This window comes from Anabas testudineus, chromosome 18 (assembly GCF_900324465.2).
Source record: "Anabas testudineus chromosome 18, fAnaTes1.2, whole genome shotgun sequence".
Lineage (NCBI taxonomy): Eukaryota > Metazoa > Chordata > Actinopteri > Anabantiformes > Anabantidae > Anabas > Anabas testudineus.
Genome location: NC_046627.1, coordinates 7,125,770 through 7,153,623, shown reverse-complemented (window position 1 = coordinate 7,153,623; position 27,854 = coordinate 7,125,770). Strand labels below are relative to the sequence as shown.

The window sequence follows — 27,854 nt, the reverse complement described above, 5'->3', positions numbered from 1 at the left end:
CCTTAGAGGGGGTTGAAAGACCTGAGGCGTAAATTCACCTCTGGCCGGTGAGTAGCGGATCGGCAGTGCCGCCACTACAGTGCATCGGATTCCGGACCCGTGTTTGGGTGAACCTGGATCAGGAGGTGAGATACTACACGTAAAGCCGGTGTGAATGTGTTAAGAAAAAAGGTACCAGTGAAACGGCCAGTGAGAGCCGACCTTAGGGAGCAGTTAGAATCCCAAGGTAGAAGTGAGACGGCCAGTTAGAGCCGGTCTAAGGGATCAGTTAGAATCCCAGGGGGGGCCAGTTAGAGTCCCAAGGTAGAAGTGAGACGGCCAGTTAGAGCCGGTCTAAGGGATCAGTTAGAATCCCAGGAGGGCCAGTTAGAGTCCTATTGGATCCACAGAGGTGTGAATGTTATACGTGTGCGTGGGGTGATCAGGCCAGCATTTTGTAACCTTTAGGAGAGGTTTGCGCCCTGATCCGATTGTTATTTTACCTGTGAGAGACGAAGTACTGACGCTCAAAAGCATCAAGGTCGGACTCAGTCCATAAAAATAACACCGCACCATATTAGTTGGTGTAGAAGGGCGTGTTATTGTCCTGCTGGAGAGCTTGAATGTCAGAGAACTCTCTCACCGGACCCAGTAGTGGTAATATTATTATACATTGTAAAATACAAAGATACCGGGATACTACGTGAAATAAGTGTATCTCTAGATGAAAATGAATTAATAATAAAGTAGAAATAAAGTTAAGTGAATAAATACAGTAGAGTATAAATAAATAACAAGACTTGCATTAGTAAGAGCAACAATTCTTATCACAAGTGCAACACCCAGGCTAGAAATGGGGAAAACACAGAGCAAGGGAAAAGCTGTGTCCACATTGGAAGGTGATGAAAAGTACATGGAGACTCAATGTGTGGGGGCAGGACGAGTGAGTCAGAAGAAATGGAGGAAGAGACATGGTTTCAGTGGGAAGTTAAAAGTGGAAGATGTGTTGGAATTACAAGCAAAGTTGAAGTTGGAGATGATGAAAGTGAATGAAGAAAAGAGAAAGAAAAAACGAGCTGAGTATAAATTGTCTGACAAGTGGCTCGAACAGGGCAAGGCGAGAGAAGTGAAAAGAAGAGAAAAGGAAAGGAAAAAGAAAGAAAAAATGAGGCAAGCCCATATGGTGCAGGAGGAAGATGAAACACAAGTACGACACAAAGCCAAAACTCCAGTCCCCGGAAAGGCCGCTGGTGCAGAGACAGCGGAAGGAGGAGTAGAGAAGCCTAAACTGAAAAGCACAACAAAGACGAAAATGACCAGAGCTGGCAGCCGAAGAACTCCCCCTCGTCATCAGCCTGACAGAAAAGCTAAAGTATCCCGTCAAAAAGAGTTGTACCCACACAAAGCTCTAAAGGACCATGAACCCTCCTTCTCCGAGTGGAGAAATGTAGCGCAGGATACTGTTAGCAGCGAAGATACAGAGAGTGAGGACGATGATGAGGACGGCGGATCAGGTGATCCACACGGTCGATACCCCTTAATCCAAGTGGCAAATCCCCGATATGGGTTAAAAGACGATGACGACCAAGTATATGACAGACCCACAATCAGAGTATTTTGAGCGTGGACGACTAGAGATATGAAGAAAGCTTTAGAAGGCCTCCCAGAGCCAGGTGCGGACCCAGAAGCGTGGGAACGAGCATTTCATGAGTTCAGAACGAGCTTTGGCCTAAACGGCCTTGAGTGCCATCAATGCCTGCACATAATATTTGGACATAGATGGGGAAGAGTGAGAGGAGTATTCACCGGTCAAAACGAAGAGGGAACAGACGTGCTCGCAGCTGATAGCCAGCAATTACGCACAGCATTGACGCCTGTGATGGAAGCAGTAAAAACACAGTTTGCAATCAGAGCTGATTATGGCAAAATAGGAGACTGTAGACAAAGGGAAGGAGAAGAACCCTCGGATTACAGAGACAGACTCGACGAGGTGTTTAAAAGACACTCAGGCATTGTGCATAACTCAGACCCAGCCTCTGCATATCAACAACAGTTGAAGATGGCTTTTGTAAAAGGCCTCAGAGACCCCGTCCAGTTGCTGGTGAGAAAACAATGGGTTAATATAGACACAGGATCTGTACAAGAGGCAGTTAATCATGCTAAGCACGCCACGAGAGTGCTCGACCAAAAAGACAAGATGGCGGGGGCATTCGTGAATGACCCAACCACCTTCAGAAGACGTGGCAGAGGCCGCGGGCGTGGCACCAGTTACGGAAGAAGAAGAGGTGGATATGGTCGAGGACGTCCACCATATCACGATAAGCAACAACAGAAGGACGAAGACTATGAGAAAAATCAGTGTTTTGTCTGCCACAAAGGAGGGCACTTTGCTGCAAACTGTCCAGACAAAAACAACCAGCCATCTGCATGACTACAACCTGTTGAGCCTGAAGATGGGGCACAGCTACATATAGATATACATGCATTAGTAGCTCAAAACAAAGACACAGGAATGCCAATGAGAAAAATTAATGTGTCAGGAAAAGAGTATAGTTGCCTCTGTGACTCTGGTGCTTGCACCACAGTTTTAACTAAAATGCCACCACAGTTTCAGGCCAGCAATAAAGTAGTGTGGGTAAGGAGTGCATCAGGGCACATAGTACAAAATAGATTATCAAAGCCACTTTGGGTAACTGACACAGAGACCGGTAGGGAGGTAAAGATTCGTCTTCTTGTAGATACCTCATGCCCACTAAATTTGTTAGGTAGAGATCTGTTAACAGCGCTAAACCTCGCCGTTGTACCCACAGACAATGGAATGAGATGTGTCCCAGTGACTGACGAGGCGGTTCTGCATGGGCCAGGCGAGCCACATTACTGTTGGACACTAGACGTCGAGTGTGGGGGGGCGACCCAGTTGCTGAAATTGATAACTCAATATCTATACTGATAGTCAGTATGCATTTGGAGCAGTACATCATTTTGCTAAAATATGGCAAAAACAGAGGCTTCAAAACCTCAGCAGGCAAGCTGCTGACACATGCACACATTTTAGAAGAACTGTTAGAAGCTGGCACTGTGTAAGTGTGCAGCTCACCAGACTGATAACTCAGACATAACCCATGGGAACAATTTCGCAGATAAAGCCGCCAAGGTTGCGGCACGGAAGGACGTGCCAGCACAAAAACAACTCCTGTACACAGCTGCGATCACTGTTGACATACTGAGAGAAGAACAACAAGCAGCAACTCTGGCAGAAGTCAAAACTTGGATAAAAAGGGGGGCGATGTTGAAAGACAATGTGTATATGATTGATAGTAAACCAGTACTACCAAAATCCCTACATAGTGCAGCAGCATTAGTGAGCCATGGGTTGACCCATGTCTCAACAGGAGGGATGGTAACAGTAACATACCCATTTCTACACTACAAATTAAAATTAAAATTCTAAGAGGATACACAGTGAAAAGTCTAGGATAACCTTTGGGGCAGTCCACCGTCCTGTAGAGGTCATTAGGGCCCTACAGTGGGGACAACAGGAGGGACCTCCTGGCACCAAGGGCTAGTGAAGAACACAACGTGGATAGGTTCAACAACCTAAAGACCCACCCTGTACATCCTCTGTAGGAGTCTGGCATCATGAGAACCTTCTGGACGGTTCTCTCTGTTGAGGTCAGGAAAGCGATTCCGCTCCCTAAGGCCAACACAGAGAGGCTGAGGAGGAGCTTCTTCCCATAGGCGATACGGACTCTCAACCAGCACACCACATTACACTGACCCACTTCACTTCACACACTCATGTTTCAAGCTTCTTGCACTAGACATTTGGGACAATCATCGACCCTAGTGGTCACTGCACACCTTTCTTACTTACTATTTTTCCATTATGCACAAGCCACTTTAAGTATGAGCACTTTACAGCATACTTGCACACCCCCTGGACATTTCTAATTCTATTTATATTTATTATATTTATACTACACTCCTTCCCACACAAAACTCCAAATTCTATATTTTTATACATTGTTCACCTAGGTATACCCAGGTTTTATTATTTATTATTTATTATTTATTATTTATTATTTATTATTTATTATTTTCTTGTATTGTCTTCTCTATTCTATTCTTCTCATACTTTTCTGATATTGTACATTTGTACTGTAGAGTTATTTTTATTCTTGTACAGATATTTTCTTAGTTAAAACTACCTCAACTTGTATACTTGTACAGATATTTTGTTGTTTATTCTTAATCAGTTAAATCTACTTCTACTTCTTTAGTATATTTATCTCCTATAAACAGTCTTAAATGGTCTTTTATTTTTTAAGGTCACGTGCAGTCGCCTAAGCATTTCACTGCATATCGTACTGTGTATGACTGTGTATGTGACAACTAAAATTTGAGTTTGAATGGTGAATAGAATGATGGCAATGCATGTGCATACATACATGGCCTTGATGCAACAAGACCCAGAAGCAGAAGAGGACCAGGACTCAGAGGACGACACTAATCTAAGGGAAAAGAACCAGATGCTGAGGATCTGTGTTCCAACAGGGGTCATGTGCTAGTAACCTCTGACCCCAGGAGAAACTGAACTGGACTGCGATACTTTTATGAATACTCGGACGAATGACGATGTAATTGAAAATCTCATGAAGTGATTACATTCTGATAATATAACAGAGTATGACAAACAGGAGGGAATGTTAAGAGAAAACTGTGAAACAGCTAATCATAATCATATTGTCACACTCTGTACTCCTGCTAACAGCTAATCATATTGTCACACTCTGTACTCATGCTATCATTGTTTTGGTTTATACACAGCCTTCACCCATAACACATAACTGACGGACCCCAGGACCGGAATAGGCCGGTTCTCACACACACACAAACATACACACATACACATCATCACACCCACTCACACTGTGTACATTCTTATATCACATGACTATAAATAAAGGACCAAGGAACTCCCTCGGTGTACTCTCTCAGGGTGTTACACTGAGGAGGGTGCCCTTTGTACAAAGACTACGCTGTCTGTGTCTCATCTGTCTGATTGCAGGGTTTCTTAGCAAGGAGTGAAATCATCATAGGTGAAACTCATCATAGGTGACAATCTCCTGACAATCACTAAAATGTCAAGTCACTTCAAATCGTCACCATTTCAGGAGATCTGACTTTAGTTGGACTCATTTAACTCCAAATAAAGATGATTGGAGAACAAAAGTCAGGAAACTTTCCTTCATGAAATTCATGGATGTGTTTGACTTGAATCTTTGGTCTTGTTGGGTCATTTGTGCTGACGTCACTATGAACAGCAGCACTGATGTCTAATAATGTCAGTGGATCAAAAAGAGAAAGAGACAAAAGACAGAACAAGACTTCAGAACAAGTCCTCAACATCTGGATCCTGGAATAATCGGAGCTTCATCTTTAAAGAACTGGAAGAGGAACAAGTTTACAAAGAATCATTTAGAACTGGTTCAAGAAGAAACTGATTGAATCCATGAATCTGAAAACGTGTGTGTGAGTGAAAGAGACAGACATGTAGAGACTGAACTATCTGTTCAACAGAGACGACGTTTCTCTGACAGGACGACACTCTCAGTACTACACTGAACACAGAGACACTGAGGAACCAGGAAACCAGAGTCCAAACCCAGGATAAAGAGGTTTAGTGAATGTGGTGTTGAAGGTGTGGAGGTGGATCAGTTCATCAGAGGAGACTCTGTAGAAGGACAGAGTCCCAGCAGGACAGTCCACATACACTGATACTCTGTGAGAGACAGAGGAGGAGATGGATGTTTGTCTGTTATTGTGAAGAATATAGAAACAATCATCAGAGCATGTGAGACTCCAGGACTGATCATTCCTTCCAAACAAACAGTCTTTATTTCCTCCTCTCCTTCTGATTCCTCTGTAACTCACTGATATATAAACTCCTACTCTCCACTCGACCTCCCAGTAACAGCGACCAGTCAGACCATTACTACACAGCAGCTGAAGACACTGGTAAAATCTGTCTGGATGAACAGGATATGACTGATCCTCCTCCACGCACGTCACCTTCCTGTTGTTGTCAGACAGTCGTAGTTTTCTGTTCACTGTGTTTGTGTCGATGGTGAGTTGACAGAAATCTGATGGAGAGAACAAGACACAATCCAGCTGCAGTTATTAATCTATCATCAGTTTGATGAGGACTCATGACATCAGGGATTTGAATGAGTGATGTGACAGTTTGAAGATGGTTGAATGTTGCTGCTTTGTTTTCATCAGTCTCATTAAAAACACACTTACACTTCCTCAGACCTGGTCTCAACCATCGGACTCCACCAGGCTCCACCCTGAAAGGAGGAGGGGGGTCAGAGCAGCACATTCTCTTTCAGCATGCACACATGGACATTACATGGCTCTCATACACACAGTGTGTTCTGGTTCTGTTCTAATGGAGGCTTGTATGTAGGGATGGACATTCAGCAAACAACTAAGGAATTGGAGTCCTTATCTTGGAATTCTACGGAGCAGGGAGGTGACATGGAGGAAAGATTTCAATTCTCTAGTTCACAGCAGTTTTGGTGTCAGACACCTGCTTTCAGTCTCACTCTGTCACCAGACAAACTAATGTGACACCACAGGAAGCAGGAAACTGGAGAGCAAAGTCCAAGAGGCTCAACTCCACATACATGGACTCTGTGGGTGTGTTTTCCTCTCTCTAATGTCTGTGGACTGATCTCAGCTGAGCTTCACACGTTGTCCTGTGTTCAGAGGAAGTCTAGTTCACCTCCAGCTACTGGATATTGATCATTACACACAGACTTTGTGGCTTCATCTGATTTGGTGTCAGATTTGTTGGAGCAGCCAGAGACAGAAAGTGAAAACAGGAGTTTGAGGAGAAAAACATTCAATCACAAACTAATTCTTCAACTGGGAACAACAAGGAGTTTTTCCTCTTTGACAGATTGTAATGATGAAATTAACATGTTCTAGTTCTGATTTACTGTTTCCTATATATGACACAAGATCTCATCATGACAAGATCAGGATCTCAGGAAGGTGAATATGCTTTAATCATCACTTTTTGAGGAGACAGAGACATGATGCTGTGACCTGATTCAATCCTCTGATATTCATTCATTGTCATTCTGTGTGTAACCCAGGTTATTTTTTAGAGCTCAGATTTACACAGTCTTCCTAAACGCATCATGAACAGGTCTCTGGGATACTGCACACATGTTTCTACTCTCATCATGACTCTAGCAGACCGCACAACTAGGACAGGTGTGTGAGCAGAGGAGAAAAGAACAGTTGAAAGTCATAAAAGTTAAGTAGATTCATTAGAGCTGGCACTGCCAGTGAAAAGAGTTAGAGAAGATAGCTGCATTGTAAGAGACGAGAGGAAAAATCCCGAAAAATCCTCTCAATTAAGCGGATTATCCTGGCTGGTTTTTATTTTGAGGAACAATTCTTCTGCTGTCGTGGAGCTGAAGTCTTTTCGTCATCACTCCAGGGCGGTGGTAGAAATCAGATAAAAGGAGACTCTTCGAGGGAAATTCACCTTTTCATTCTATATTTTCCATTTGATATTGCGGATATACTTTTGGCTGAACATTGAAACAAATGAAACTGAGACCGTTAAAGGAATCATACAACAAGGAACTCAAGAAAAGAATAAGAACTGATAACTGAATATTTGGGTTGACTTGAAAAGAATTGTTTATTTATGTTGTGTTAAATATTTTCTCATCATTTTGTCTGAACATTTGATTTTTAGTTATTAATCTAAAATAAGTTCTTTTGTTTTGTCATTTTTGCTAATTGTTAAATTTTTTAAATACATCTCTTTTGCTATTTTCATAAGTGTGTATGTGTGAGTTTCTAGTGGGATGGAGGTCTTTTCACTCTCGTTGTAGAGTTGCTACTGCCAGTCTCCTTACCGAACCTAGTGATAAATGAACACAGAGAACCTTAAATCTGAGTACCTGACAGAACTGAATCACACTGTGCCCAAACTCAGTAGAAAACATAGAACACATATTTTAGATACTCAGCCAGGTTCAGCAGTGTAGATTTTAGATAGCCAGGGTAGGGCACAAGCCTACTGGGGGCTACATGTGGATAAAAACTCTACCTATAAGGTGGATGAATTTCCTACTCAGTTCACAGAATCTAATGTAACACCTGATTTCATCATGAGGAGATTTGTTCACAAAGTCAGAATGAGACACTGAAGTCAGAATTACAGGAGCTCCCCTCTTTTCTTTGTTGAATGTAAAGTGTTTCAGTGAAGATTTGTCATCAGCTGAGAGGAAATGTTTCCAGCACAAAACTACTTCCTGCTGCAGTGTTCATCAACACGACTCCACAGAGACACAAACGGATGCCGACAAATTTTTCTTCCTTTCATGGCAAAAACAGAGGACTCACCTAGTGGAGCAACCAGGTACCACACAGGAATACAGAAAACAGTTACATCTCACGTCCTCAACTTCTGCATTATCAGTTAATATATATTTGAATTGATTAATTTATTAACATTGATTAATGATTAATCATTAACATCCCTACTTCCTCCTCCATCAGACATTGTCTGCGGCTGCAGCAGGCCTCTCCATACCTGAGAGTGTCCAGTGTACAGTGTGGATCCTCCTGTCCAGCAGACAGCAGCTTCACTCCTGACGCTCCTGGATGATTGTAGCTCAGGTCCAGTTCTCTCAAATAAGAGGGGTTGGAGCTCAGAGCTGAGGCCAGAGAAGCACAGCCTTCCTCTGTGATCAGACAGCCTGACAGTCTGCAGATACACAAAACAATTCACAGGAGACTTAGGGTTGGTGTTTTTTGTACAGACCAACATCACATTCTATTTGTATTTGAAGCTAATTTAGTCACATACAGTGGAAAGAAAAAGTAAATCAACTATTTCCATTTTTCAATTTTGCATCAATTCTTCATGAAATATGAATATGTGATCTTCACCACAAATTACAAATATTAAAAAACCCAATTTCTCTAACTTGATGAAACACCAAGTAAGTGAAACACTGATGTCACATGTCAATTTGGTCGAATCAACAGTATAGAATGGAGGTGTGGTTTAGAGCTACATGTCTATTCAATAAAGATAGGAAAAGCCATGAATGATTTGTTAGAAATAATATATATATAAATTGTGGTAGTTTTATTTTTGTGACTTTGAGGAAAATCAGGTCATATAATGACTAATTTCTGCCCACAATCAGAAAATTATAAACAGTGACTTTGCTTTATTTTTGCAACTATACCTTTGACAACAACATTAACAAAAAAGGGAAAAATCCTCATGGAGACAACTTCTTAGAGTCTGGAAAACACTGCTGCATAAAAATATGTTTAAGTTAATGAAACCTAACCTGAGAGTTTCCAGTTTACAGTGTGGATTCTCCAGTCCAGCAGACAGAAGCTTCACTCCTGAATCCTGCAGGTTGTTGTTACTCAGGTCCAGTTCTCTCAGACTAGAGGACTGGGAGCTGAGAACTGAGGACAGAGCTTCACAGCTTCTCTCTGAGAGGTTACAGCCACTCAGTCTGAAAAACAGTGATGTAGAACATGACAACATTTGTGTTGAACTGTAATCACCTTTAATGTCGACTGTCAACTAAAAAGATACAACACAATTAAATAAAAACAGACAGGAAATTACAGTTATTTTATATACTGTAAAAATACTGATGGAACATTTCTGCAACTTAGAAATCATGACATTAGAACATTTATTTTGCTTGGGTCTCTCTTATATCAGCAATTTTTTTCAGTTATTTAAAACAGAAATTTGACCTAACCTGAAAGTTTCCAATTTACAAAGTGAAGTCTCCAGTCCAGCAGACAGAAGCTTTACTCCTGAATCCCGCAGGTCGTTGTTACTCAGGTCCAGTTCTCTCAGACTAGAGGACTGAGAGCTAAGAACTGAGGACAGAGCTTCACAGCTTCTGTCTGAGAGGTTACAGCCACTCAGTCTGAAAAACAGTGATGTATAAAATGACCACATTTGTGTTGAACTGTAATCACATTTAATATTGACTCTGTACTAAAAAGATACAATAATAATAATAAATTTATTTATAGAGCACTTTTCTAAACATATGTTACAAAGTGCTTCACAAGAGAGACAAAAACACATGTAGCCCAACAAGATCAACTCGAGCAAGCACTAGGTAAACAGTGGAGAGGAAAAACTCCCCCACGAGGAAGAAACCTCCAGCAGAACCAGCCTCAAGTTAAACGACCATCTGCCTCGACTGGTTGGGGAGCAGGAAACAGCTATACAAACAAAACAATAATACAAACAACTACCACATCGGTCCTTGGGGAGACCAGTTCCAACGTAAAGACATTGTAATCTAATGTTGAGTCTTCCCAAGGACAGATTTGTTTTAGTTTACAGAAGATCGCAAAAGGCTCGCCAGTAGAGGTATGTTTTAAGGAGAGATTTAAAAGATGTTACTGAGTCAGCTGATCTTATATGCTCGGGTAAGCTGTTCCAGAGTTTAGGGGCTCTAACTGAAAAGGCTCTGTCACCTCTAGTAGTCATTCTGACATCAGGGACATACAGAAGATTTTTACCAGAGGATCTCAGGCTACGTGCAGGCTCATAAGGCTTTAACAGCTGGGATAAATAGCTGGGAGAAAGACCATGCAGAGCTTTAAAAGTTATTAATAAAATCTTAAAATCAATCCTAAAACATACTGGCAGCCAGTGTAAGGAAGCTAATACAGGAGTGATGTGATCGTATTTTCTTTTTCTAGTTAAGAGTCTTGCAGCTGATTTCTGAACAATCTGGAGCCGATTAATAGATTTATGGCTGAGACAGGTGAACAGACTGTTGCAATAGTCAAGGCGTGAGGAAATAAATGCGTGTAAGATTACTTCAGTGTCATGAAATGATAGAATTGTGCGGGTGCGGCTGGTTAGTGTAGTGGTAACATCACCGCTTCCCATGTGGGAGACTGGGGTTCAAATCCCAGCTATGGCTACCTCCAGTAGGGGTCCTTAGGCAAGACCTCCTCACGCTGCCCTGCCTACCCTTGTAACTTGTAATGACTTGTAAGTCGCTTTGGATAAAAGCGTCTGCTAAATGACTGTAATGTAGAATTGAACGTATTTTGGAGATATTTCTAAGATGATAAAAACATGCCTGAACAACCTTTGTGACATGATGTTCAAAGTTAAGTTTACTATCAAACCAAACACCAAGACTTTTTGCAGTGGGCTTAGAATTAGCTATGTGCAGGACGAAATGTGTTTGGCTATTCGTTGTGGACTGATAACAACTATTTCTGTTTTGTCAGAATTTAGCTGCAGGAAATTTTGAGCCATCCAGCTTTTTATCTCATTTATACAACACAATGAAATAAGTTCAGACAAAAAAATAATGATGAGACCCTTCTGCAACTTAAATTGACATTAGAAAGTTTAATCTGCTTTGGTCTCTCTCATATCAGCAGTTCTGGAGTTTTTAAAAATTTCCATTCATTTGAAACAGTAACTTGACCTGACCTGAGAGTTTCCAGTTTACAGTGTGGATTCTCCAGTCCAGCAGACAGAAGCTTTACTCCTGAATCCTGCAGGTCGTTGTTACTCAGGTCAAGTTCTCTCAGACTAGAGGACTGGGAGCTGAGAACTGAGGACAGAGCTTCACAGCTTCTCTCTGAAAAGTTACAGCCTCTTAGTCTGAAAAACAGTGATGTAGAAGATGACAACATTTGTGTGAATCTGTAATCGCATTAAATGTTGACTGTCAACTAAAAAGATACAACACAATTAAATAATAATAATAAATAATCTTAATAAATAATCTTCTCTTTCGGCTTTTCCCATCAGGGGTCGCCACAGCGAATCATCCTTTTCCACCTCACTCTGTCATGAACATCTTCTACCCTAACACCAGCCAACCTCATGTCCTCTGTTAAGACATCCATATATCTCCTCCTTGGTCGTCCTCTTGCCCTCCTGCCTGGCAGCTCCATCTCCAACATCCTTCTACCAATATATTCACTATCCCTCCTCTGAACATGTCCGAACCATCTCAGTCTGGCCTCTCTGACTTTGTCGCTAACACAGGCAACGTGAGCCGTCCCTCTGATGTACTCGTTTCTTATTCTGTCTAACCTGGTCACTCCTAAGGAGAACCTCAACATCTTCATCTCTGCTACCTCCATCTCAGCCTCTTGTCTCTGTCTCACTGCTACCGTCTCTCACCCATAGAGCAGAGCTGGTCTCACCACTGTCTTGTACACCTTTCCTTTGAGTCTTGCTGACACTCTTCTGTCACACAACACTCCTGACACTTTCCTCCACCCGCTCCAACCTGCCTGCACTCGCCTCTTCACCTCTTTTCCACACTCCCCATCACACTGAACTGTTGACCCCAAGTAATTAAACTCCTGCACCTTCTTCACCTCAGCCCCCTGTAACCTAACGCTTCTACCTTGATCCCTCTCGTTCAGACACATGTATTCTGTCTTACTACGACTGACCTTCATGCCTCTTCTTTCCAGAGCAAACCTCCACCTCTCCAGCTGTTCCTCTACCTGCTCTCTACTCTCACTGCAAATCACAATGTCATCCACAAACATCATTGTCCAGGGAGATTCCTGTCTGACCTCATCTGTCAGCCTGTCCATCAGCATAGCAAACAAGAAGGGACTCAAAGCTGATCCTTGGTGTAGTCCCACCTCCACCTTGAACTCCTCTGTCTGACCTACAGCACATCTCACCACCGTCATACTTCTCTCATACATGTCCTGAACTACTCTGACGTACTTCTCTGCCACTCCCGACAACCTCATACAGTACCACAGCTCCTCCCTCGGCACCCTGTCATACGCCTTCTCTAAATCTACAAAGACACAATGCAGCTCCTTCTGACCATCTCTGTACTTTTCCATCAACATTCTCAAAGCAAAAATGGCATCAGTGGTGCTCTTACGGGGCATGAAACCATACTGCTGCTCACAAATCTCCACCTTCTTCCTAAGCCTGGCTTCCACTACTCTTTCCCACAGCTTCATTGTGTGGCTCATCAACTTTATTCCTCTGTAGTTGCTGCAGTTCTGCGTGTCACCCTTGTTCTTAAAGATCGGAACCAGAACACTTCTCCTCGCTTCCTCAGGCATCTTCTCACTCTCTAGAATCCTATTGAACAAACTGGTTAGAAACTCCACTGCTGTCTCTCCTAAGCACTTCCACACCTCCACAGGTTCGTCATCAGGACCAACAGCCTTTCCACTCTTCATCCTTTTCAGAGCCTTCCTAACCTCATCTTTTCCAATCTTTTCTATTTCCTGCTCCACAACATCCACATCTTCCTCTCTTCTTTCCCTGTCATTTTCCTCATTCATCAGCTCCTCAAAATACTCCTTCCATCTTTTCTGCACACTCTCCTGGGTTGTTAGCACCTTTCCATCTCTGTCCTTAATCACCCTTATCTCTTGCACATCTTTCCCATCTCTATCTCTCTGTCTGGCTAGCCTGTACAAGTCCTTCTCTCCTTCCTTTGTGTCTAACCTGTCATACAGCTCATCGTGAGCTTTCTGTTTGGCCTTTGCCACCTCCCTCTTCACTCTACGCTGCGCTTCCTTGTACTCCTGTCTACTTTCCTCAGTCCTTTCTATATCCCACTTCCTTTTAGCTAACCTCTTCCTCTGGATGCATTCCTGAACTTCCTCATTCCACCACCAAGTGTCTTTACCTTCTTTCCTCTTTCCAGATGACACACCTAGCACATTCCTACCTGTTTCCCTGATACCTCTGCTGTAGTTTCCCAGTCATCTGGAAGCTCATCCTGACCACCCAGAACCTGTCTCAACTTCTGTCTGAATTCCTCACAAGTTTCTTCATTCTTTAACTTCCACCACTTGGTCTTCTTTTCTGTTTTCCCTCTCTTCTTCTTCCTGACCTCCAGAGTCATCTTACACACCACCATGTGGTGCTGTCTGGCTACACTCTCTCCTACCACCACTTTGCAGTCACTAACCTCTCTCAAGTGACCTCGTCTACATAGGATGTAGTCCACCTGTGTACTCCTACCTCCACTTCTGTATGTCACTCTATGTTCCTCTCTCTTCTGGAAGTAAGTGTTGACTACAGCCATTTCCATCCTCTTAGCAAAGTCCACCACCATCTGTCCTTCCAGATTCCTTTCCTTCACACCAAACCTGCCCATCACCTCCTCATCACCTCTGTTGCCCTCACCAACATGCCCATTGAAGTCTGCTCCAACAACAACTCTCTCTCCTCTGGGGATACTCTCTATGACCTCATCAAACTCACTCCAGAATCTCTCCTTCTCTTCTAACTCACAGCCAACCTGTGGCGCATACCCACTGACTACATTCATCATCACCCCTTCAATTTCTAGCTTTAGGCTCATCACCCTGTCTGAGACTCTTTTCACCTCTAGAACATTGTTCACAAACTCTCCCTTCAGAATCACTCCTACCCCGTTTCTCTTCCTATCCACACCATGGTAGAACAGTTTGTATCCTCCTCCAATACTACGTGCCTTGCCGTCCTTCCACCTCGTCTCCTGCACACACAGTACATCTACCTTCCTTCTCTCCATCATGTCTGCCAGCTCTCTGCCTTTCCCTGTCATTGTGCCAACGTTAAGAGTCCCTATTCTCAAACCTATGCTCCTGCCTTTTCCCTTCTCTCTCTGACCACGAACCCTTCTGCCTCCCCTCTTTCTTCGACCAGCAGTAGTCAAATTTCCACCGACACCCTGTAGGTTAACAGCATCGGTGGCGACCGATCCGGTATGAAAGTCTTGTGAATGATTCGCATGGTTATTTTGGCAATTTTTACGCCAGATGCCCTTCCTGACGCAAACCTCTCTATTTATCCGGGCTTAGGACCGGCACAGAAGTCACTGGCTTGCAACCCCTGTGGCTAGATTAATAATAATAAATAATAATACTTTATTATTAACAGCCATGTATAAAATGACCACATTTGTGTTGAACGGTAATCACCTTTAATATTGACTCTGTACTAAAAAGATACATCACAATGAAATAAAATCAGACAAGAAAATACAAGCTTTTTATATAATGTAAAAATAATGATGAGAACCTTCTGCAACTTAAGACTTTTGACATTAGAAAGTTTAATCTGCTTTGGTCTCTCTCATATCAGCAGTTATGGAGTTTTTAAATATTTCCAGTCATTTGAAACAGTAACTTGACCTGACCTGAGAGTTCCCAGTTTACAGTGTGGATTCTGCAGTCCAGCAGACAGAAGCTTTACTTCTGAATCCTTCAGGTTGATGTTACTCAGGTCCAGTTCTCTCAGACTAGAGGACTGGGAGCTGAGAACGGACGATAGAGCTTTGCAGCTTCTCTCTGAGAGGTTACAGCCACTCAGTCTGAAAAACAGTGATGTATAAGATGACAACATTTGTGTTGAACTGTAATCACCTTTAATGTTGACTGTCAACTAAAAAGATACAACACAATTAAATAATAATAATAAATAATAATACTTTGAGGTTTCCAGTTCAAAATGTGGACTCTCTGGTCAAGACTTTCATTGACATTCAACTATCCACATACTTACAAAGCTTTTTTAGCAGCTTTTATCACTGGCAGCAGCCTCAGAAGAGCCTCCTCTGAAGCAGAGTATTTCTTCAGGTCAAACACATCCAGATCTTTTTCTGATGACAGTAAGATGAAGAGCAGAGCTGACCACTGAGCAGGAGAGAGTTTATCTGTGGAGAGACTTCCTGATCTCAGGTACTGTTGGATCTCCTTCACTAGAGAATGATCATTCAGTTCATTTAGACAGTGGAACAGGTTGATGCTTTTCTCTGCTGAGGGAGTCTCTCTGATCTTCTTCTTGACGTACTGGACTGTTTCCTGATTTGTCTGTGATCTACTTCCTATCTTTCTCTGCAGACCTCGTAGGAGAGCCTGATTGGTCTGCAATGACAGACCGAGGAGAAAGCGGAGAAACAAGTCCAGCTGCCCATTTGGACTCTGCACGGCCTTGTCCACAGCACTCTGGTGGAGAAGTTTTAGTTCAGGTCTAAACTGTTTTGACCACAGAGAAGTTGACTGTTCCTTAGACAGCAGATTGACTCCAGAGTTGATGAAGGTCAGATGGACATGAAGAGCAGCCAGAAACTCCTGAACACTCAGATGGACAAAGCAGAACACCTTGTCCTGGTACAGTCCTCTCTCCTCTTTAAAGATCTGTGTGAACACTCCTGAGTACACTGAGGCTGCTCTGATATCGATGCCACACTCTGTCAGGTCTGATTCATAGAAGATCAGGTTTCCTTTCTGCAGCTGCTCAAAAGCCAGTTTTGACAGAGACTCAATCATCTTCCTGCTTTTTTTATTCCAGTGTGGATCTGTCTCAGCTCCTCCATCATACTTGATGTTCTTCACTTTGGACTGAACCACCAGGAAGTGGATGTACATCTCAGTCAGGGTCTTGGGCAGCTCTCCTCCCTCTCTGGTTTTCAACACATCCTCCAGAACTGTAGCAGTGATCCAGCAGAAGACTGGGATGTGACACATGATGTGGAGGCTTCGTGATGTCTTGATGTGGGAGATGATTCTTCTGGCCTGCTCCTCATCTCTGAACCTCTTCCTGAAGTACTCCTCCTTCTGTGGGTCAGTGAACCCTCTGACCTCTGTCACCATGTCAACACACTGAGGAGGGATCTGATTGGCTGCTGCAGGTCGTGTGGTTATCCAGAGGCGAGCAGAGGGAAGCATGTTCCCCCTGATCAGGTTTGTCAGCAGCACATCCACTGAGGTGGACTCTGTAACATCAGACAGGATCTGATTGTTGTGGAAGTCCAGAGGAAGTCGACACTCATCCAGACCGTCCAAGATGAACACAACCTGGAACTCTTCAAACCTGCAGATTCCTGCTTCTTTGGTTTCAGTAAAGAAGTGATGAACAAGTTCCACCAAGCTGAACTTTTTCTCTTTCAGCACATTCAGCTCTCTGAAAGTCAATGGAAATGTGAACTGTATGTCCTGGTTGGCTTTGTCTTCAGCCCAGTCCAGAGTGAACTTCTGTGTTAAGACTGTTTTCCCAATGCCAGCCACTCCCTTTGTCATCACTGTTCTGATTGGTTCCTCTCTTCCAGGTGAGCCTTTAAAGATGTCTTCTTGTCTGATGGTTGTTTCTGGTCTGTCTAGTTTCCTGGATGCTGTTTCAATCTGTCTGACCTCATGTTCATCATTGACCTCTCCAGTCCCTCCCTCTGTGATGTAGAGCTCTGTGTAGATCTGGTTCAGAAGGGTTGGGTTTCCTGCTTTAGCAATCCCCTCAAACACACACTGGAACTTCTTCTTCAGATTAGATTTAAGTTCACGCTGACAAACTGCAGCATCAGTTCCTGAATGAAACCACAAAAACATGATCAATATCATTTCTAATGAAAACACAGTTTGACAGTTTCATGACCCTAAATGATTCACATTTCAACATATTAACACTCCACATCTTCAGCTCTCAGTAAACGTCTCATTTGTCCATGATGTTAAATGTTTAGAGAAATCCTCTTACTGCTCTGCAGACAGTCAGCCAGCTCCTCCTGCTTCATTCTCCTCAGGAAGTTCAGTGTGATCTTCAGAAATGCCTCTCTGCTGCTCCACCTCTGCTCTTCATCCTCACCATCCAACACCTCCTCATCCTCCCTCTGACTCTCTAAGCATTGTGGGTAATCTGGACTCAGAACCCTCTGGATCTTCTTCAGCTCGTTCTTCACAAAAGTGACAATGTTCTCCTCCAGCATCTGGAACAGAATGAGAAGTGAACATTTCATTTTAACTGGTAGAAGACAACATGTGATTCATGTGTCAGTCTAAAGACCTGCTGGTCTGAACAGAGCAGCATGGACTCTGTTAGGACCTGAATGGTTGGTTAGTATTCAATCTGGTTTTTATGTAGTTCATAGTCAAAGTGTGATTGTACATGTACAGACCATAAATACAGAGTCTACGTCTGGTTGATGCTGCTGGACAGACTGATCCCTGTGAACCTCTGAGCTCTGCTGCTGAAATCTGAGGAGAAAATATTACATTTAAGTAAACTTTCAACCATATTTTCAGCCAAACTAGTGACGGTGAGGTTTGTTCTGTGGTGTCAGGTGTTGTGATATAATCAGGTGTGTCCCCAGATCTGTCTTCATGATTTCAAGAGGTCATTTGATACCTGTTGATGATCAGGTGATTGACAGACTTTGTTAGTGCTAAAATAAATATGAGATAGTTTCTTTTGTATTTATGTTTTCAAACTTTCTTCTATGTTTATCTGAACTCTGGTTGAACACTGATCATATTTCATTTTGTGATTTGTAGACTCTGATGTTTATTACTTGATAATTTTTACATTTTTATTCACATTAATCCAAAACACAGAGGTTACAAGTTGATAGTTTTGCTAAAAACTTCAATGGTTTGGTGAAATTCTGAAAAACTAATAATATCACATACTTAAAGTAAGGGTTTGTTTTTCCAACATTTTACTTTTCTTACCATTGTAACAAAGACTGTTTTCACTAATTTTCCTCTGTAAACCAGTTTTTCATAACTCTTGTCTGTTCATGTGTATTTTAATGTAAATATCTTACTGAAGGTTCTACACATCTAGTTCTAACTTTTTTTATTAATTTTCTTTAAATAATATCTTTAATTCATTTTGTCTTCAGGTAAATCCATAGATACAGTTCAGGTTCAGGAGGCAGAAATTCTCTTTACATTTAAGACCAGACTTCAAACCTTCCTCTGTCAGTTCAGCGAGTTCCCAGCTTGATCCTCTTATTTAATCTTTTACCATATATCTACAGATATGTTTATGATGATATGTTACTTTAAATGTTGCCTTGTATTTATTGTGATACTGATGAATTTAGGATATGAATAAAAAACATAAACTACACTAATTCATTACCTGCTCATCTTTTATAAAGTGACTTTACTCCAGTAATCTGATCAAATATGGAAACTTTCTCCACACTCAGTAGGTGACGTCAGAGGAGAGTTTGAGTGGACGACAGGCAGAAGACTGTTTGGTTGGTGTTTTAATGAGGAAAACTGTAGCTGTGAACAGTGGAACTAGAAAGTTCCTCGTTTTAGTGGCATATTAGCAGCTTCAGACACATTCCCTTACAGTCTTACTGGGTAGATCCTGAACTTCTATTGAGGATAATGTTAATGCTATTGAGCCAAAAAAGACCAAAAATAAGACCCATACTGGATCAGAGAACTGAACTAATGTTTCCAGATGTTTGAAACTCCTGAACATGGACACCTCAGTCCTTTACTGACAAATCAATGTCAGATTTCAGTTTTTCCTCACCACTGTCTTATGTCCTGTTTAGAGAACATTTTAGATCCTCTCTGATTATTTGATATGTTGTTTTCTAGTTGACTCCATTGACAGTGACTAAAGTCTTTGTCTCTTTCTACATTCATAAGTAGGATATGTTATGTACAATAATGTTCTCTGCTAACTGTCTTTTCTGTCTGTTAAACTGCAGCGTGTGGTTGGTGGACGACGTGCTGTCATCTGCTGCTTGACAGAGGTCATTGGAGAGAATGGAGAGGAACTTCTTACCAGGTGACCTTGTAAAGTTTGACTTTTGCTTTTGACTTTCTGATGATTGTTGATTCAGTACTCACCATTTCACTGCTTCATTTTTTCTCACACAAGATTTTTGTCTGTTTCAGAAGCCCTTCATTGAGCTTGATGTCTTTAAAATGTCTCTGCAGAAAAAATCTTGGAGGATTTTAGGTTCTGTTAATGAACCAAACTGTGTCTGTTGTGACTTAATATGAGGTTTTACTTTGAAACTGTAAAGAACATAGTAAAGTAAAATCTTTTTTATATACAGTAACTTATTATGAGAGAGAAATTAGTGTTTTGTTCAGAAAGAAAAATATGTTTTACTGTTATAAAATGCTGCTAGAAACTTTAAGTAAACTATACTTAAATATCACTTATTAGTTGTATTGATGCAAATGTAACTTAGATAAAAATTACTAATGAATCACTGAATAACACCTGGACCAGGAGAATCAGATAATAAGTCAGTTTAAAATCCTTATCTTCTATCATCAGATTGTCCAACTTTAAAGTTAAGACCAGTCTTAGACCTGGTTCTTCATGGAGAACCAGCTGGGTTCAGGAGACTCTGGTCTCTGCTGCTGCATCCTGATAAAGTGGAACCTCTTCAGTAACACCTTAATATCTACGAGTGCTGAATAAGCATTACTTAAACATAGGTATCATTTATTAAGGCTGTCTGTGACCCTTATTGTAGCGGTTATTCAGCTCTCGTTTATAAAGTGTAGCCTGAACTTTACAAGTTAACAAATGACTACATGAAGATGAATGAATAATCAAACATCAACATGATGCTTTAGTTAACTTTACTTACCTGTTAATTAATGCATGTTACTGAATTAAGTAATGTGCATTAATGTATTGTTCATATGAAAAACTGTGGAGGAAGATCAGAACAGATAACAGATTAACTGTAATCTGTTCCAGCTCTAAACAGTAAAATCAGACTTTACTGACAAACTACTCAGCAGCACAAAATAAAATTCACATTAAAATTAAATTCCAAATATACGGTCATAAAATCAATGAATAAGGGTTCAAATCAGCTCCATCACTACTGCTTTGAATTAATAATTATCATTCATTAAAAAAATCGCTACTTCATATAGATGTTGGACCTTATCAAAAACCAGTCCACTGTCTGGAAACCTGGGTATTTTTATTAGATAAGGTTACAAATTATTTACTGTCCTACAGTAAAGACATAACAAATCAAAGTGGCCAAAAATTATTTGTCACATTCTCTCAAGTCGATGTAGAAAAACAAAGTCTGTGCAGCAGCAGATCTGTGTCTGTTCATTTGCACATTAACATATTAACACGGGTGAAGTTGAAACGTTTCCACTGACTCTGCTCTCATTTTTAGATGAGAAGTGGATTTTAACCTGAAAGGCGTCACTGTAGGCAGCTCTACTTATTCTAGAGTAAACATTAAAACACATAAAAGCACAACTAAGTTAATGAGACATCGACTTGACAGTAAAATAATCAACTTAACCTAAACAGACTTTAAGGCCTCATGAAACCCTGATACCTGAGCAGGTAGTTATGTTCATCAGACTATAAAGATCTGGACCAAGACATGATTTCTGTTCTCAGGAGAAACAAATAATAACAAAGTTCAGATTTAAATTCTTACCTTCTAGGAGCATGTGCTCCTTTTGTAGACTGGACATTACTGGTGGGGAAACAGCTGCAAAACAGAAAACCAGTAAATGCTGATGGAAATAATCATCTACTAAGTAAATAAACTGTTTGTAATGTTTGTATTATTATTTATTGTTTCCTGCACCCCAACCGGTCGAGACAGATGGCCGTTTAACTTGAGCCTGGTTCTGCTGGAGGTTTCTTCCCCTTGGGGGAGTTTTTCCTCTCCACTGTTTGCCTAGTGCTTGCTCAAGTTGATCTTGTTGGGCTACATGTGTTTCTTGTTTCTCTTGTGAAGCACTTTGTAACATATGTTTACAAAAGTGCTGTATAAATAAATGTATTATTATTTATTATTTATTTTCTTCATTTACATCCAATGAGAATTGAAAAGTGTTTCTACTCTGTGGTGTGACTGATGAGAACAGTAAAAATACAGAATGGAGGTTTTTAATACATGTGAAGATGTTTGTTCAGTCAAATGTTCAGAGACAGAAAATCTAAACATATTCTTACCTTCTATCAACAGGTTGTTTAACTTTAAAGTAAAGAGGTTCATCTCTAGACCAGTCACTCTTCATAGAGACCCAGCTGGGTTCAGGAGAGTCTGGTCTCTGCTGCTGCATCCTGATACAAATCAACAAGTGACAAATGAAAAGTAGTTTGAAGCTGAAAACAGATGAACTGTGAGCAGACATTCAGCAGCTGAAATGTTGGAAGCAGATAGAGAATCAGTAAGAAGACAGTGGATGAGGAACGTTCTCCTGTTCATCAACATGGAATCTGATGAAAGATGCTGTTTGATCTTAGTGGAGGAGTTGACTAATCAGTGGTTGAACTCTTTGTTCACTAAGACAGTTCAGAGTTCATCATTATTTCTTATACTTTATAATTACATTTAGTTTTAATACATTATAGTTTATATATTTGATTTGTATTTAAAATTAATTAAATTAAAAAGTAACTGAACAGAAATGTAGTGCAATAAAAAGTGACATATTTCCATTTGACATATAGCAGAAAAGTATTTCTATATATATACTGGAGCAGCCTAAAAGTCCTGGAAGTTACAAACCAAACAGATGAATCTGAAAAAGACACAGTTCAAAACTCAACAACTGACTCAATCAAATCTTTATAAAACATATTCAACATGAATTTGAAGAAAATGGACTGAATGAAAAACACTGTCATCACTTTGTTTCTCCAGACATCCAACTGCAGACCTCAGTTCTGAGCCCAGTGAACATGAAACACTGAACATCTGGGACGAAGTCTCCTCTGATTTGTCCTCACAGACCTGAGGGACCTCAGACCGGTATTGTGCTGTCCTGAATGTAGAGCACATTCAGCATGTACGTGAACTACTTCGTTTCCCTGTGAAAACTGTACCGACGGAGAACTACATCAAAGATGTTCTATTGAACAGAGTGGAAAGAGCGCTCACTCTGTAACTAACTATCTTCACAAAGATCAACTGAAATACACAACTCTCACTCTGACAAGTTTTTAGAACAAATACTTTTAGCTGCCTTTGTCATGGATTTACTCTTATTCATTTATCACTTAAGAGCTAAACATTTAACTTATTCATGTTTTGACTAAAAGGCATGACAGGTATTATTCTGAATTATCGTTGTTGTGAGTCATTTTAAACTCACAACAACTTACGCGGTGTCTGATGAAGCTTGTTGTTTAAAATCAATAATAATCTTCTTTGAATCATCACTCTTGAAGGACACACAGCTGGGTTCAGGTCCTGGTTCAGGAGATTCTGGTCTGATAGAAAAATAATTTTTTCAGAGACATACTCGCGCAGCCAAAGCTAAAGCTAAAGCTAGCCCACCGGAGCACTCCACCCCCGCGCTTCACGTGTCCAACAGGTTTGCCCGCCTCAGTGATTCACCCGCTGAGAAACCTGGAAGAACTCTGGTCATAGGAGACTCGATCATGAGACACGTGAAACTAGCCAGACCTTTAGGGGCCTCCAGCGGCTGTGGTCAGGTGTATCCCGGGGGCCAGGGTACCGGACATTGAAGGCAATCTCAGGGCCTTAGGACAGCATAGGTTTTCAAAGATAGTGGTACATGCCGGAGCTAACGATATACGCCTTCGTCAGTCTGAGGTTACCAAGAATAACTTTAAAGAGGTGTTTAAATTAGCGAAGGCGATGTCCGAAGTGGTAATCTTCTCTGGCCCCCTCCCAATGAGACGAGGTGACATAACCTACAGCAGGTTATGGTCGCTGAACCGCTGGATGTCCAGGTGGTGCTCCGAAAACAACGTGGGCTTCATAGATAATTGGAGTACCTTTGAGGGCAAACCTGGCCTGTTAGGGCGGGACGGTGTCCATCCCACTCGGGAAGGTGCTGCTCTCATTTCTTGCAGTATAGCTCATAGTCTAAGATCAGGCCTAGCTAGTCGCTGGCTACCCAGAGTCCAGGCCAGGGAGCAGACAAACAGGCTAAACCAAGTGTCTGCTAGCTGCACAGAGTCGTCACTCAGGGTTCAACATATTGAGACTGTGTCTGTTCCTCGAGCTAAACAACAAGTCAGAAAAACCCAGAAAGTCTGTTTTAATTATAATTATAATATAATTTAATTAACATAGAGACCTCAAATTCAGAGCACACTGACTGTGCAGCCAGCACCTCTGATCTGAAGTTAGGACTGTTAAATATTAGATCTCTTACATCTAAAGCTCTTACTGTTAATGAAACTATCACAGATCAGGAGTTTGATATACTCTGCTTAACAGAAACCTGGATTAAACAGGACGAGTATGTAGCTTTAAATGAAGCAACTCCTCCTGGATACAGCTACATTCACCAGCCTCGTCTGACTGGTAGAGGAGGAGGTGTCGCAGTTATTTATAATGATAATCTGACTATCGTACAAAAGCATGTACACAAATTTAAAGCTTTTGAATGTCTTTATACTAACATAACAAGTATAGAGAACAGCATTTATGTCCATACTGGACTCGCTAGGAGTAGATCAGTGTGTAGTAGGACCCACTTATAAAGCGGGTCACACCTTAGATTTAATAATATCATTCGGTTTAAGTATAAGAAATTTACTTACGCTCCCAATGTCTGAAGTTATCTCAGACCACTATCTTGTTTCAACTACAGTGTGTCATATTAACAATGTATACTCAGCGCCGCACTATCGCATTAAACGTACATTTACATCAACTACCGCACAGAGCTCCTGGTTCAAACAGTCTCACAGGAGATTTTTTACAGACAATTCTGGGAAGATATTAGAGAATTAACCAAAGTGTCCTTGGGCAAGATACTGAACCCCTAGTTGCCCAGGTGAGTCAGGTAAGCTGCATAGCAGCTGTGTGAATGGGTGAATGAGACGCAGTGTAAAGCGCTTTGAGTACCAGCTAGGTAGAAAAGCTCTATATAAGTGCAGAACATTTACCATTTAATATTTCATGTTTTGTCAGAAATTTACATTTACATTTATTCATTTATCAGACGCTTTTATCCAAAGCGACTTACAAGTGAGGAACAGGGCATCAAACAAAATCTAAGTCAAGAAGAAACAACACCAAAGCAAAGTGCTATCAAAAAAGTGTTACTGTTTCAAGAGATGTGAGAACGGAAGAGTAGAAAAGTTTTATTTTCTTTTTTTTTAAGTGCAAATGAAGATGCGGAAGAGTTCTGTTTTCAGCAGTTTTTTAAATATTAAAGTGAGGTGGCTGAGCGTGCAGAGATAGGCAGCTCATTCCACCATCGTGGGATCAATGAGCTGAACAGTTTTCCTTGGTGTCGACTGTGTGGTGCTGGTACCACCAGACGACGTTCACTGGTTGAGCGCAGTGGACGGGAGGGGATGTAGACCTGAACGATTGAATTGAGATAAGATGGAGCTGTGGAGTTGACCACTCTGTAGGCAAGAGACAGAGCTTTGAACTTGATCGTTGCAGCCACAGGAAACCAATGCAAAGATCTGAAGAGCGTTGTGACATGAGACCTTTTTGGTTGATTGAAAATGAGGCGTGCTGCTGCATTTTGGATCATCTGGAGGGGTTTGGTCGTGGATGCCGGTAATTCAAGAAATATGTGAATCTTGAAAACTTCCACTGACAATAAGACAGAAATTATCATACAAACTCCAAAACCTAATAAAGAGTCCAGATGACTAGAAAACAGAAAACTCTGCTTACCTATATTTTCACCACACATTCAAACAGGGATTTCAAACCTTATTGCAGATACACAATCTGGCTTCTTCAAAGGTCTATCAATGAACAATAATATAAGGCTGGTAACAAATATCACTGAATATAGAAACCTGATCTAAGATGATGGTTTTCTTCTGTTTTTAGATCTTTTTAGAGTCTTTGATTCTGTGGAACATTATTTTATTCTTTCACAAAACCACATTTTGGTTTGGAGCTCTTGATTAAGGGACTATATCAGAATATTAATAGTGCAGTATTATTACCTTATAGCACCACCCCCAGGTTTAATATTAACATAGGAATCCTTCAACACTGTCCTATCTCTCGTATATTCTCTAATTAAATACCCATCAGAACTGTCCTGCTCTGACTTACAGTATATTTTAGTAGTTTTTTCTTCATATTTGAAGATGAACTCAAACAGACTTGGACACAAACAGTAACAAAGTTGAACTGATTCTGTGAAAACGACCTTTTAGCTTCTCACACATCAATTCAACAGCATGCTGATCAGTCTAACAACAGAGTCTTGTTCTACTCACCTCTCCGCTGACAACACCTTCTCTTTCTTACTCTTAATCCAGTCGTTTCTTCTCTGCTGTTCTCCTGATCTAGGTTCAGCTCAACACTTCCTCTGGCTTTTCACATTAAAAGTTTGTCCTAAACAGGAAGGTTGTACAACGTTCAGTGTTGCCAGTTATGAAGGAAGTGTTTTATTTTATTCTTGTAACTTAGCTCCAGGAAATAAAAAAAAGTGACTAATTTTCCGGCTTTTGTCCTGTTTCTCCAGCTCCTTCATCACAATAATCACACTCATAATTACAAACTGACCTGGGAAAAACTCAGTAATGTTTGATATGGAAGAGAGAAAGAGAGAGAGAATCTGATTTGTATTTTAACAGACTTCAAAACTGAAAAATCAGCATGTTACATAACAATAAACTGAAACAGTAAAAAGAGCATCATGAGCAGGTAAATATTGTTTAATTATGAGAGCAGCCAGAATAACATGAGTCCAACAGACGACAGGAGAGATGAGAAGAAAACAGTGAAGAACACTGAGAGAGTAGTTCCACTGACAATCACTGCTGATTCTGTTCCTGATCACAGATCACAGCTGCAGACGAGGGAGTGGGTAAAATGAGGGACACAAGAACCAGGAAGAGCTGATTTCTTCCTTTTTTATTGTACAAATATTAAATTACAAACACTGAAGGTTTAAAAAATAATGTAGTCAAACTATGTCAGAAGCATAAACAGGTCCATCAGGTCTTTAATGTCTCCTGTGTGCTATAAAGATTTGGTGATTAGTTCATTCTTTACTGTTTCCAGCAGGGGAACTCCTATTTCCTGTTTCACTGCAGGAAGACGGAGTGGAAACAACAGGACGACTGCTCTGTAGAATAAGAAGCTGTAGAAACAGTAGAAGTCATTTCCAAATATTCAAATACAACAAAGAATAAACAGTTTTTCTCCTTTGTGTCTGAAGATACAGACACTGAGGTGACGACATCAGTCAGTCTCACTGCTACGTTCATTTATAATCCTGGAAACATTTTACTAACTAAAGACTGAAGATCATCACACAGTCACACATTAAAATAACCATCAGTCGTTTATAAGTCATTAGTTCATATCTATACGTGTTTGTTATGTTTAATATAAACATTATGTAAGTGCCTCTGTATTGTGTTCATGGTGTTATAAGTTTATGGTATGGTGCAGATTTTTTGCTTTGTTTCATATGGTTATATTGAAATGTTAATATCACAATATGTAATTTGCTGTAATGTAATATGGTAAATGGTCCGACGTGATTACGGGATATTAGCATATAAGGTGATGTGTCTCGCGAGACTCTAGAGATTTAGCGGGAGCACACTAATGAAGATCACGCTCCATGGACTGCAGGTGAGCAGATGGCTCCTTCGAGACTCTGCTATATTGTATGTAAAGTTTAAGTTGTCTACGTCTGAAGCCAAAGCCAGACAGTCAAAGAGACTCAAAGACTTATGGACCTCTTTTCATGACAAGCGGCCAACGAGGTATTTGTTTATGTACTTTATTTAATGCGTTTAAATTGTCTTTGTTTTTCGCTTGTACATGCTAGGTGACGTGTTAATTGCTAATGTACTGTGTACTGTTCATGAATAGAGTTCTCACGGCGTTACTAAGAAACTCAAGAAGGAAAGCAATAAACGCCCGTTTCAAAGAACCAACCTGTGTCTGTGTTGTCATGGAGAGAGCTACAAAAACCAATAACAAAGAAAAGCAGAGCAGCAACTGACAAACTAGCTGTCAGTCTAACTTGTCCATCCTTGTCTCCTCCATCCTTGTTGTTTCCTGCAGATGAGAAGCAGCAGTGAGTCAGCAGGTGTCAGGTAGGTGATGAGTGAAGAACACAAC

The 27,854-nt window shown here is 41.0% G+C and overlaps 1 protein-coding gene across 1 annotated transcript in view; it reads right to left on the bottom strand.

The window, feature by feature from the left end:
- Positions 1–5,595: 5,595 nt before the first annotated feature.
- LOC113168720 (NLR family CARD domain-containing protein 3-like) overlaps positions 5,596–27,854 on the bottom strand; it is a 434,580-nt gene continuing 412,321 nt past the window's right edge. Inside the window, exons 5-12 of the mRNA XM_033326636.1 lie at positions 17,961–18,039; positions 17,543–17,771; positions 15,575–17,372; positions 11,516–11,689; positions 9,372–9,545; positions 8,600–8,773; positions 6,283–6,329; positions 5,596–6,122 (exon numbers count right to left, since the gene is read on the bottom strand). Of these exons, the coding sequence (XP_033182527.1) occupies positions 5,596–6,122; positions 6,283–6,329; positions 8,600–8,773; positions 9,372–9,545; positions 11,516–11,689; positions 15,575–17,372; positions 17,543–17,771; positions 17,961–18,039 (3,202 nt within the window). The remainder of the gene's footprint in view (positions 6,123–6,282; positions 6,330–8,599; positions 8,774–9,371; positions 9,546–11,515; positions 11,690–15,574; positions 17,373–17,542; positions 17,772–17,960; positions 18,040–27,854) is intronic.